The 12,945-nt window shown below is 47.8% G+C and overlaps 1 protein-coding gene across 1 annotated transcript in view; it reads left to right on the top strand.

The window, feature by feature from the left end:
* The window catches only part of SUSD4 (sushi domain containing 4), a 123,753-nt gene that overhangs the window by 54,779 nt on the left and 56,029 nt on the right, over window positions 1-12,945 (top strand). Inside the window, exon 3 of the mRNA XM_007450223.1 lies at window positions 11,829-12,041. Within this exon, the coding sequence (XP_007450285.1) occupies window positions 11,829-12,041 (213 nt within the window). The remainder of the gene's footprint in view (window positions 1-11,828; window positions 12,042-12,945) is intronic.

Genomic DNA, 12,945 nt, shown 5'->3' with positions numbered 1-12,945 from the left:
AATCCTATCAGACTGTTATCTTGATCTCACAGGGTTGGCGTGTGGGTGAAATGAGATCGCGTATGTAGAACACTTTGTAAACTGTAAAGTTCTCTCCATGTGGAAAACAGTTTTCGTATTGCTCTAAAGCTGTTGATTACAGAAAAGAAAGGGAATTTGATTTTTAATTACCTCTTGATCTAAAAAAATTTTAATTGAAGTGTAGTTGATTTACAGTGGTGTGTTAGTTCCTGGTGTACAGCAAAGTGATTCAGTTATACATATATATTCTAGATGCTTTTCCATTATAGGCTAGTACAAGATATTGAATATAGTTCCCTGTGCTATACAGTAGGACCTTGTTGTTTATCTATTTTATATATAGTAGTCTGTATCTGCTAATCCCACACTCCTAATTCATCCCTCCCCTACCATTTCTCCTTTGGTGACCTTAAGTCTGTTTTCTAAGTCTGTGAGTCTGTTTCTGTTTTGTAAATAAGTTCATTTGTATCATATTTTAGGTTCTACATATAAGTGATACCATAGGATATTTGTCTTTCTCTGTCTGACTTCCTTTACTTAGTATGATAATCTCTAGGTCCGTCCATGTTGCTGCAAGTGGCATTATTTCATTCTTTTTTATGGCCGAGTACTATTCCATTGTGTATATATATAAACCACATCTTCTTTATCCATTCACCTGTCAGTGGACATTTAGGTTACTTCCACGCCTTAGCTATTGTACATAGTGCTGCTATGAACATTGGGGTGCATATGTATCTTTTCGAACTATAGTTTTCTCCGGATATATGCCCAGGAGTGGGATTGCTGGATTATAGGGTAGCTCTACTTTTAGTTTTTTTAAGGAACCTCCATACTGTTCTCCATAGTGGCTGCACCATTTTACATTCCCACCGACAGTGTAGGAGGGTTCCCTTTTCTCCACACCCTCTCCAGCGTTGTTCGTGGGCTTTGTAACGATGGCCATTCTGACCGGCGTGAGGTGATACCTCATTGTAGTTTTGAGTTGCATTTCTCTAATAATTAGCGACGTTCCCTTTTCATGTGAAGGGAATTTGATTTTTAGAAAGTAACAAATAACCACAAGCATTCTGAAAGTGTGTTCTAGGATTTTTTTTTTTTTTTTTTTTTTTAACCAACCACGCATTGCCTTCTGGGCCACTTCAGTCTGAGTGCTTGTGCTTTGGGAGGTTTCTAACCATTTTTCTCAAAAAGTGACTAGAAATCATAGAATTTGGCAGTGGTCGAGATCTGATAAATCATCCAATTACCTCATCCAGTGATAAGATGTTAAAACCCAAGAAGATCACGTTATTTATCCAGGGTCACAGAGCCAGCTAGACGGGTCACCTCATTATACTCAATAAGGATTTGCTTTGGAAAAGAGCCACATTTTTAACTTCTCAGTCAGTTTTTAAATTTAGCCTTGCCTTCTTCAGATGTTTCGTCAACTGGTCACCCTAAAGTTTGTATCAACTGTGAAACTTCCATGCCACCATGTTCCATTCTTCCCAGCTGATGGAAGAAAACCTCAGATTTCTCTGCTGAACGGCTTATTTCAAACAGATGAAGGTTTATTCTGTTTTTCCCCGTTATAATATCACAATCTGGAATAAGTTTATTATGTTGCTGGACATGCTTTTAGGGAGCAGTATCATGAAACTAGAGTGAAATCACATCATGAGTTAGCATTGTTCTCAGTTTTATTGGAGCTGAAACTGAGTGAAAGGACTCAGGAATAATTGGGTAATCGAAGCGAATTAAATCAAGAGGAGAAAAACATCAGTTCTGGCATCCAATGGGGAGTGCTACGACTGCCACGTCTGTAGTCTCTATCCATTTTAATCAAGTCGGAATTATGCTATTAAGACTTATTTTTGCTACACTTACGTGCTCAGGCATAGCCGATGTTATATTCATCTCTGGATATTTCCTGAAACATTAAGACATTCTCCCTATTTCTTGGGAAACGTTACCTAACTTGATTACCATACAAATATTCCAAGTTTCTATTACGTTTATAACTGTGTATGCAGTATTCAGTGTAGATTCTGGGGAATGGAATCCAAAATACTGAGTTTTCAACCCACCTAGATAAATCCTGAACCCCCCCAACACATTGTTGGTTCTTCCAAAAGCTAGGTTTAAGTGACATCCTGTTAGTATAAATTTGCTATAATAAATAGTAGACGGTACACAGCTAGAAAATGGCAGAGTCGGGATTCAAAATACAGTCTCGCTGCAGAACCTGAGCCCTTAAGCACCCACTACGTTATTTGAAGTAAATGTATGTTATCACGTGGAATGACAAGGTGGAGTATATTTAAAGCAGTGTTTCTCAAACCTTTTTGACTGTGAACCACTGAAAGAAATATATTTTACATTGCAGACCAGCATGTGTGCACAAGCAGGACTAATAAAACCACACAAAACAGTACTCACCCTTACCATGGAGGATGCACTCTGACTTCTCCTTTCTCTTGCATTTCTAAAAAGTGCTGGCTGTGACCCTTAAAATTGATTTCATGACCTACTGCAAGGCCACAGCTTGTAGATCAAAAACTCAAGGTCCTGGATGCAGGCTGGCTCTGCAGGAAGTCCCAGTTCATGCCACCTGCTGAGTGAGCGCCCTTAGCTCCTTCCCCCAGCGCCCAGCACTGTTTGTTGAGTGAGTGTATACACAGATTATATTTTCCTTTCCCCATCTCTGTTTTAGTAAGTGCCCTCTCCCCTTCTTTCTTTTTCTTTCTAAAAACAAAAAGCTGAAATTTTGCCAAACATGGAGATGATTTAGACTGGAACCGAGGAGGTCAAGAAACACTGACTAATGATCTTGTTATGGAGATATGGGTTGTTAATGAATCTTTATAAAGCAAATTACATTTTCACATTGATTTTAATTGTAATTTCCACAGTGTTAAATTGTTAAATTGAAAAAAAAATAATTTGTTAAATTGCTGTTTCTCCCGCATTCTGACTCTGGGGCCTCCTCTTATCTCAGCAAGGGTCTTCCGTGGCCCACTCTGGCTTCCCTCCTCCGGGTGGGTTCACTTGGGAGGGGCCTACCAGCTCCTTGATCTCCATTAGAGTTGAGGCATTCCAGCAGCCTTGGGGCCCGGGTTACTCAGTCCTCCTAGCACTTCCTGGAAGATGTTTGGCAGCCCCTAAACTATCTAGCACTGGGGAGGAGGATCCTCTAATTGTTTGAGGCTGACCTTGGCTCAGGACGGACCTCCAGAAAATGTAGAGCTTCTCTAGGATCTCAGGCTCAGAAGGAACATCCATTGATGTTCAACTCCAGTGTGGCAACACCTTGGAGGGATGTCAGGAGCCTCTGATGGGCAGACAGGCAGAGAATGGACCAGCCCCAAAGTGCAGTTGGCTGCCAGGTGGCCGGAAACTTCTGGCACGTCAGGTAGTTCTATGTTATCAGGTCACCTATAGCCGACCTGATACACAGGAGCTCTGTGCTCGAAAGTACTGATGTTAGAGAATTGATTTATTTGCTGAATAGATTTTGCCTAATATGATTTCTGTAGTATTGCCTCTACCTCTTCTTTTTTGCTGCTGATGCCTTGTTACAGATACAGCACCAGCTCACACAGTTTCTGGAATAAGGCAGGCTATCAATACATGTGTTCATTAAAAAAATGAATTAAAGTAGTTCTAAGAGCAAGGGCTTCTTGAGCCGGTGGGGGAGATCAAGGTGAGGTGTGCGTTGGCAGTAAAGAGACGGTCAGAGGGTTCCCTCGTCAACAGATCCTCAGGACCTTCCCAATGCATTTTAGCTTGTAATTCAACAAGCCCAGATAATGAAACTTTCAGAATCTTTAAGAATAGGTTTTTTGAAGATTTTTCTCTAATGCGGCAGAAGCATTCCCTTCCTGGTATAAATGCGTTTTGAAGCACAGTAATATTTTACTAGTTAGGTGGTTTAAAAGAAACTTGGTCTGCGTTGCTGGTGATGAGAAAAAGACAGATTTCAGCCCAAGGCAGCTGGAATTGGAATGTTCACATCTAATGGGGGAAAAGCCCTTCCGTGGCCAGGAGGGCCTTCCTCAAGCTTACTACAGCCTTTTCCATTTATTCTTTCGCCGTCGAGGGCAATAGGCTCTCCGCTCACCAGGACTAATTCTGTTTCATGAAACTGGTATCTGAGGTTAGGTCGTGATCTCCTCAAGAGCATTTTTCATCACCAGAAACGCTCTACAGATCTCTGTTGTGGTCAGTATAGCTGTCTGGTGGCTGACTGCCTGGATTCTTGAATGTTTGGGGGGGACCATAAAGGTTCCCCAGCCTCTTCATTCTGAGACGGTGTGCTGGGAGGTGTCAGCTTTGGGGGGAACCATGAGGATTTACGTCCTACTGAATCATTAACTGTTTCACCGTCGCTATTGGCTCAGTCCTGTTTTAACAGATACGGGGACTCAAAAACTTTTACGAATATTCTCGCCCTCAAAGAGTTTAGGATTCATGAAGATTCGAGCCATTCACAAACGTGAAATTCGACAGGAGAAGGACCTTCTCACTAAGTAAATGCATAAAAAAATCAATTTTTGTGTCTCTATTCTGTTCCTTCCCCCAAAGAGTCATATAGCAGTTTACAGGGAGAGGGGGTTTGGAATTGATTTGGCTACGTTTGATACACTCTTCCTTTCTAGGATATGACTTTTCAGTTATAATAAGCCAAAAGATTGCTTTTCACACCTCTTTCGTTTTTATGATTCTTTTCAAAGACTTCTGTTGCTCACAGTAAAACTGTCTGGTAGGTTTCAGCAGACTCAGAAGTAACCAAATCAGAAGTGTCAAGACTTCGTAATGAGATTGAGGCTGGAAGCATTTCTTTGTATGTGAAGACGGGGATTCTCTCAATCCCACTGAGAACAAATTCAAATTACAATCCTACCCGTGACTTGTTCCTAGACTCACAAACACTAAGCAGGAAAGTCAGTGCCAGTAATGGAGACGCCAGGACTTAAGAGTGTGACACAGGCTGAGAAAGCACCAGAGGGGACCTCAGGCTGGGACTCTACAGCATGCTGTTCAGACCCCAGGCCCCAGGCGCTGCCCCCGCCCCTGCCACTGTGCCCCGACTGCCTCAATGGACTGCTTACCTGAACTCAGGGGTCCAGAGAGAAATATCATCCTCTGGAGTTTGGGGACAGTCAGCATCCATGTTTCTCATGTTTGTAAAGTGCATGAGTACCTTTAGGAAGACTGTATTAGTCTGGGTTCTCCAGAGAAAACAGAGCCCATAGGAGATAGATCACATGCACGCACTATAAGGACTTGGCTAATGCAATTATGGAGGCTGGGAAGTCCAAGATCTGCAGCTGGCAACCTGGAGACTCAGGAGAGCCGAGGGTGTAGTTCCAGGCTGAATCCGAAGGCCTGAGAACCAGGAGAGCCCATGGTGTAAGTTCCAGTCTCAGTCTGAGTCTGATGGCAGGAGACGATTGATGCGCCAGCTTGAAGGCAGTCAGGAGAGAGCAAGAATTCTTTCTACTCGCCTTTTTATCTTCAGACCATCAACTGATTGGGTGAGGCCCACCCACATAAGGGAGGGCAATCTGCTTTACTCAGTCTACCCACTCAAAGTCAGTCTCATCCAGAAACACCCTCACAGACACAGCCAGAATAAATGTTTGATGAAATATCTGGGCATCCCCTGGCCTAGTCAAGTGGACACATAAAATGAACCATCACAAAGTCTGTCTCTTGTAGATAGGTGTTGCATTCTGAATTGAATTTAGAAGCAACTGCTAGGGGATGCTGCTTCCAGGCACTTATTAAAATGGAATATTCCCTTTTCCTCCCACTTCCCCCACAAAGAAACATATTGGAAATCATTCTGTGAACTTTATTCTCCATGCTGTGGCTACTTAGCTCCAAAGCATGCACAGAATTTAAAGAATGGGGTGAAAGCGATCGGGACCTTAGGAGTATGGTTCCTGGGATAAGATTATTTGAGTGGGCTCATGCTCAAGTTATTCTCCACTCCTCTTACCTAATACCTAAAGCAGCCCACCCCCTTAATGGATGTGTTATCTGATGGGGCTGATCATCAACATTTCAGAAAGGTGTTAAGAGAAAGCTCTACAGAAGAATGACCTGGGCTGGGAACTGATCCGCTCGGGGGTGATTTGAAAAGTGGAGTCTGAAGATGTGGCAAGTCCTAGAAAATCGCTATCTTGCTCAGTGGGGTTAGTTGTCCAAAATGAAGAACATTTTCTTCTTCTGCCATCCCATTTTCTGATTGCTCTCTTTTTACCACTTGTTCTTATTTCCCTCTTCCATGCCAAGGGCTGGATCCCACGGTCCGCAGCATCCTGATCATCAGCGCTGTCCCAGGCACGGGAGCAGAGCTGGAGGCTAGCAGTGGTGACGTGAAAGCAGAGAAAGTGGATGGAAATGCTCTTTTTAAAAGGAAGGAATAAAGAAAGAAGGAGTACCGAGTTAGATTCATTGGGAAATTCTGCTGCTCTCCCATCATCATTTCCACGATGCTCTCATCATTTATTTATTAGAGCAGGAGTCATTTTTCTGGTGGATTCGGGGCTGCATCTTCAGCTCTCACTTGAATGATCTGTCCTTCTCTGAGAGAGAACAGCTCTGTGGCCCGGGGCACGGTGGTTGGGTGGTGTGACAAGTCGAGGGGTCAGTGCCTAGGACTTAGCAGTCCGCATGGCTCATTTGTGAGCAGGGGGTGACCAGCCAGAAGTGTGTGTGTGGTGGCGGGGGAGGCACAGATGTCTCCGCCAAATCCTTTGCGTAAACCTACCTTGGGCCCTACAGTGGAGACGGAGGAGGAAGGCTGAGGTGTCTGAGGATGTGGATTGGGAGAAGGGTATAAAAATCTAAGGAATGCAGTCTGCTTAGGCTGGGAGAAGAGAGGAAGGCGAGAGGGTGTTAGGAGAGAGTGTGTCTGTGCTGGGGGAGAGAATGCACACCTCCCTTGTCTATGGAATACATAAGCTTCTGGGACTATCAGAGTGATAGGTGTGACTGTCTGGTGGGAGGGGGTAGGGATCTTTGCCTGATGAGTCCAGCAGAGCATGTGGCTCCATCCATTCATCCACCCTCCATCCATCCACCCGCCCACCCTCCATCCATTCATCTTCTATTCATCAATCTAGCCATCCATCCATCCACCCGCATGTCCTCTTCATTTATCCATCCATCCATCCATCCATCTTCTATCCATCCATCCATCCATCCACTCACCCACCCTCCATCCATTCATCTTCTAGTCATCCATCCAACCATCCATCCATCCACCCACCCACCTATCCTCATCATCTATCCATCCATCCGTCCATTCATCTTCTGTCCATCCATCCATCTATCCACCCACCTATCCTCTATCCATCACCCATCTATCCATCCACCTATTCACCCACCTATCCTCTCTCCATCCATCTATCCACCCACCAATCCTTCACTAGCAGCACTTGTGGAATGCTCATACTCACTACAGGAGGAAGTGAAATATAGGACCCCATCTCCCCCTTCAGGAGTCCGCAGCCCAGTGGGAGAGACAGCTAAGCAGACCAGCAATGACAGGGCGAGAGGTCAGCCCAGGTGCCTGAAGGGAGGAAGAAAGCTCCCAGGGGGAGGCGCTATTTAAGCTGAGTCCTGGAGGATGAGCACATTATGGGGCACATGCTTCCCTCAGTGGAGATTCTGGCATAACTCCCCTTCCTGCCTCAGTGAAGGCAATTCCTCCTCCAGGGTTTGGGTCCCCTCCCTGCCCACATCCAGGTGCAGGGAACTTACCCCTCTTGACTCCCCTTTGCTCCCCCTCATCTGCAATCTTTGTTTCTCCCTGCTGTGTAGAGACATATTCAGATCTCCTTCATCTTATAATTTTATTACAACAATCAAACCCCTCCCTTGACCCTAATCCAGGGATAACTCCCAACCTGTGTTCTTCTGTTCACACTAAGCATCTGGAAAGAGAAGCCCATGCTTACTCTCACTGTCCGCCCCCCCCCGCCGCCCAAGCATCAGCAGGCAGGCGCCCTCCCCCAGTTCTTCCTTGTCCCTGAAGCTGCCTGGGCACTGGTCCCATTGCTCCCTGGCCTCAGCCAGTGGATGCTTCTCAGACTTGGCTTAGTGGATCTTAGCTGACACTGCCGCCCGCTCCTTCCTTCCTGAAACCCTTTCCCTTGCTCCCATGACACAGTCAGGTCTTCCTTCTCCGCGGCCCTATGTTCCCAGTGTCCTTTGTGGGTTCCTCGGCTGTTTCTCCTCTCACGCTGTGCTCGTTCCCAGGACGGTGCGCCCGCCCATGCCCGCACCAGCCCAGGGCACCATGGAGCTTCAGACTCAGCCTCCAGCTCATCACCAGACATCTCTGCCTGGGTGTCCCCCCTCCACCAAGAACTCAAACTCCCCGGCCCCCCACCAGACATATCATTGCTGTCTTCACCTTGTCCTGTCAGGCTGAGCGCACGGCCCCGCTGTCTACGCCGTCGTCGACATCAGAACGTGGGCATTATCCTAGATGCCTCTCTTTTAATTCATTCCCCTAACCCCGTCCTCCGTCCAGTCGGTCACAGGTTTTGTGGTTCTGTGTCCTTAGTGTCTCATGTGGCCCTATTTCTGTTCCATTGCACCCGCCTTGGTTCTGACTCCTCGTTTCCCACCCAGTTCTGGCACGAGACGTGAGATCCCACAGTTAGATGCTGGTCCTCCCTCGGGCAGGTGCGGGACTGGCTGCCTAAGAGTCATTGAGAGAACTTTCTAAAACTCAAGACTTCTGGGTCCCAGCCCAGCCAGAGGGAGCCTGGATCCGTGAATGTCCTTTTACAAAGCTGCCCTGCTGCTCCTTTGGTGCAGCTGGTGGCCTGGAGGCGCTTCCGATGAGCTTCCTGCCTCCTGCTTGGTCTAGACGAGTCAGTCCCCCTTGCGAGTACAGGAAAGATCATTCAACAAAACAAATCTGATCCCAGTCGTGTCTTTGTTCAAAGCTCTCAGTACATGCCATGCCCCTACCCCTAACCTCATCAAGTCCAGACCCTTAGCTAACACATTCAGCCTTTGGGATCTGCTGTTGCCGTCTCCTGCCCTCCCTTCACCACCCTCCACCCCCGGGCTCCACCTATGGCAGTCACCCTGCCCCCAGCCTGGCAGAACGACCTCTTCCCTGAAATGTGCTCAGCGGCTTCCCACCTCCATGCCTTGTGACCTGCCCCCCCGCCAGTGCCCTTCCTCCCTCTGGCTGGCGGGTGTCTGCATAGCTGTGAGCAGTCAGCCCCAGACCTTCCAGAAGGCTGTCCCCTCCTCTTACCCTCGGCTTGTCCTTCTGTGGCCGCCCAGTGACTGATACAGCCTCTGTTTGACTTACAGCGTGTGCGTGTCAGAGTGACTTTCACTCACAGGCTGCCAGAAAGCATCCAGACCATTCAGGTTTCTGTATGTTTATGCTTCTAGGCTTTCTGGGCTGGCATGGAATCACGAATTCCATTGCTGCTAGTTGCCCCCTCAGTACCATAATGGGTATACGTTTAAAGGACCCACCCTGAGACGGCCAGACTCAGAAGGAAATCACTGGCCTTCATCACTTAGGAGGCACTTGACAATTTACAGTGCTTTCCTTTGAAACGAAAACATGAAGCCATCCTGCTAGTACTTTATTGCCCTCCCCCCAGATGGGTATTAGTCACCCTCCAAGGGGCTGGAAAACAGCCTCCACTGTCAGGGTGCTCACAGCGGGGCAGAGCTGCGGCTGCGTGTCAGGGGGGCTGAGAGGCTAGATGGTGTCTCCTTTGTCAAAGCGTCTTCTGTTTGATAAAGTATCAGACCTGCTCCCACTTAAAGATGTAATAGAGTCAGATGTGGACGCTGTCCACTTCCCTGCTTTCCTCCTTGACTTTTCGCTTGGTCCACAGCCGCATGCCCTCGGCAGAGAGAGCACGTTATGACTGCTGGACCCCGTGCTGCCGCGGTGCCTACTGTGCCGTGTCGTGTGGCTTTCAGCACAGCGGTGCTGGCGGAATGTCCAGGGTCATGAGGTCAGTTGGGGAGGACAGCAAGTGAGTCCTTCATGAGCCCATGAAAGTTGGGGCCAGGGAATCACCTACCAGCTGAGGACGTTTTGCAAGCCCAGTGTGTTTCAGAGGATCAGATGTCTCATGCGTCCGACATCTGGGCATCGCCTGGAAACCACGTAAGTCCTCCAGGAGCCCTGGTGATACTGCCTCTCGGTCTGGGCTGAGATTTTCTGAGACGGCCCAGGCTATTCCTGTCCCTCTGCCACGTCTTGACCTGGCACCAGCAGCTGCGCTGGGGGCGGGGGTGGACGGGCACACCACCCCCCATCTGGAAGAAGTCATGCATAGTTGTTCTGGGTACCTTTTCAGGAAGGACTTGTTGGTTGATTTTGTAAGAAAATGGAGTAGAATGCCTTCGTAGTGCACAGAAGTTTGGGGTTCTCTCTGTCGCCTACATTGCTTTCCTTGGAGGGTACGTTGGAGCATTGTGCACACAGACGACCCCTTCCTTATCCTTGGGGTCCCCCAACGAGCTCGTGACATCCATGAGCTCCGTGTGGCTACACAAAAGATCGTTCAAAAATGCAAGTCTGGTCCCAGTCATGTCTTTGTCCGAAGCTCTCAGTGCGGGCCGTGACCCCAGCCCTCTCCTCATTGAGGCCAGAGTCGGGCCTTCGTCCCAGTCGTCTGTCTGTCTCCCCAACCCCGACATCCAGTCAGTTGACAAGGGGCCCCTGGAACCGGGATGTCTCACACTCTGGCGTCCTCCTTGCCGCTTCCAGCGCTTTCCTGTGCTCTCAGGCCCACCACGTCTGACTGCGCCGTTGCCTGGGTCCCCTAGCCACGCCCTGGGCCCTTTCTCCTTCACTTAGTCCCTCAGGCTGCTGTCCTGTCGGCCTCCTGGTCCCCACTTCCCAGCTCCATGGCCCCACACTGGCCTCCTCGCTCAGCCTGGCTTTCTAGGGTCACCCCGGTATGTCTCCCTCTCCCTTTTCCAACTCTGTTTATTCACTCATCAAACATTCATGGCGCACATTCTAGGCGGAGCTGTGATAGGTTTCACAAGAGCGAAAAAGTCTCAAAACCTGTCCTCGAGGGGCTCGTAACCCAGAATGAGAGGCGATCATTCTCCAAATGATTCAGTACAGGGCTGTGTTCACGTTACAGTGGTGGAACAAATTGGGGGGGCGGGGGAGACAGGGAGAGTGGGGTTAAGGAAGGCCTCCTGGAGGAGGAGAAATGTGGACCAGGCCTGGCTGATGGGGGCGAGGGCAGGGGGCACGGGAGGGTGGGCATCGCCAGCCTGCCTCTTCTGCAAACCCTGTATCGCTCTCAGCCACCTGCTGCTCTGCAGACACGCCCGCGGTCTCCCGGCCCGGCCATTGCGCAGGCCATTCCCCTGTGTCCCCTTCACGAAGTTGGTTCTGTCCCTGAAGTCTTACCCGTCCTTCAGAGCCAGGCTCAGATTCCATCTCCCCCTTTCCCGACTACCTCTCCCTCCTCCGCTCCCTTCTGCATTTTGTACTTCAGTCTCGACATTTACCGTTTTGTATTCCTTTCGTTGTTTACTTTTCCTCATCTGCTACTCCTAGAAACTCCTTGAAGGGCTAACTTGACCGTGGAACTGAAGTCACTAATGAGCGCTTTTCTAAGCAAAGGGCAAAAAGCAGTGTGAAATGTGCACTAGAGTGTTTATTTTCTTGGCTTTTTTATTGGTGGAGTTGGGTGGCCCATAGCATCGGAAAGAATGCAGTGTCTGCCAGTTATCGTGGGAAACCTTCAGCATCCAAAGAATATATTCAGAGGCACCTTTTCTTCTCTCTGTCCATGTAGGGTTCGATGACCTTCAGGTGTGTGCTGACCCAGGCGTCCCTGAGAATGGCTTCAGGACGCCCAGCGGAGGGCTCTTCTTTGAAAGCTCCGTCACCCGATTTCACTGCCAAGATGGATTCAAGCTGAAGGGCTCTACAAAGAGACTGTGTACGAAACATCTGAACGGAACCCTAGGCTGGATCCCAAGTGATGAACCCGTCTGTGTGCAGGAAGGTAAAGTGCTTTCCTCCACCCCCTACCCCCATCCCATGGAAGCCACTCACGTAGTCAGGCTTGTGGCTGCAGGGGTATGAGCCTGTGTGCCAGACGGGGGCGGTACCCTGGGCTGCTTTCTGTTTCAGGGCTGATCCTGCAGGCTGACGGAGGAGCACGCGTGTTCAGTAAGGGCTGGGGCAGGGGATAAATGCATCTCAGCATCAGGAGGAATCGTCTTCCTTTTCTTTCTCAACTACAACCCAATTTATCACCATTTCTGTCAACGCAAGAGAGCAACTCAGATAACGTGAGGGCCATTTATTATTGGGCTGCCAACTCAGCACTCACTTCCATGTTACTCAGTAAAAAGTGCAGTAAATATGTTGGGCCAAAACTGTATATAATGATACAGAAGATGCTTGTTCCTCAGAGAATTAAACCAATTACCACTGATCAGTTCTGCGTTAGACATGATTCATTTAAGGAAAGAAAGAACTGTGGCAAACAATGGTAGATTGACAAGGTAGACATTTATTTCTAGCAGGTATCCCTAAATTTCTTGGTCGCGACAAGATAGTCGTTTACTCCTAGCAATTATCCCTAAGTCTGTTGGTTGAAACAACTTTATATATGTGTATATATATATATTTTTTGCTTGTTTGTTTTCCCTCTATAGAGATACTTTTAGAGTTTAAAAGAATGCATTGAGTTTAGCTAATTGGAATGCCAGTTGTTGATTATATATCTCTGATGATCAGCAAGGTTGAAGTAGGAATAGGCATGAATTAAGAATTAATTCTAGCCCCAAATTTCCATGAGGCACAGAACTGATATTTCATCAAGTTCATTAGAAGAGAGCATCACTTTCTCTTAACACCATTATTGATTTTATTTGGGGATGGAGCTTTTATAATAATGCTGT

The sequence above is a fragment of the Lipotes vexillifer genome, unplaced genomic scaffold, assembly GCF_000442215.2.
Source record: "Lipotes vexillifer unplaced genomic scaffold, Lipotes_vexillifer_v1.1 scaffold203, whole genome shotgun sequence".
Classification (NCBI taxonomy): domain Eukaryota; kingdom Metazoa; phylum Chordata; class Mammalia; order Artiodactyla; family Lipotidae; genus Lipotes; species Lipotes vexillifer.
The sequence above is the reverse complement of the archived record's forward strand: the minus strand, read 5'-3'. Positions and strand labels throughout refer to the sequence as shown.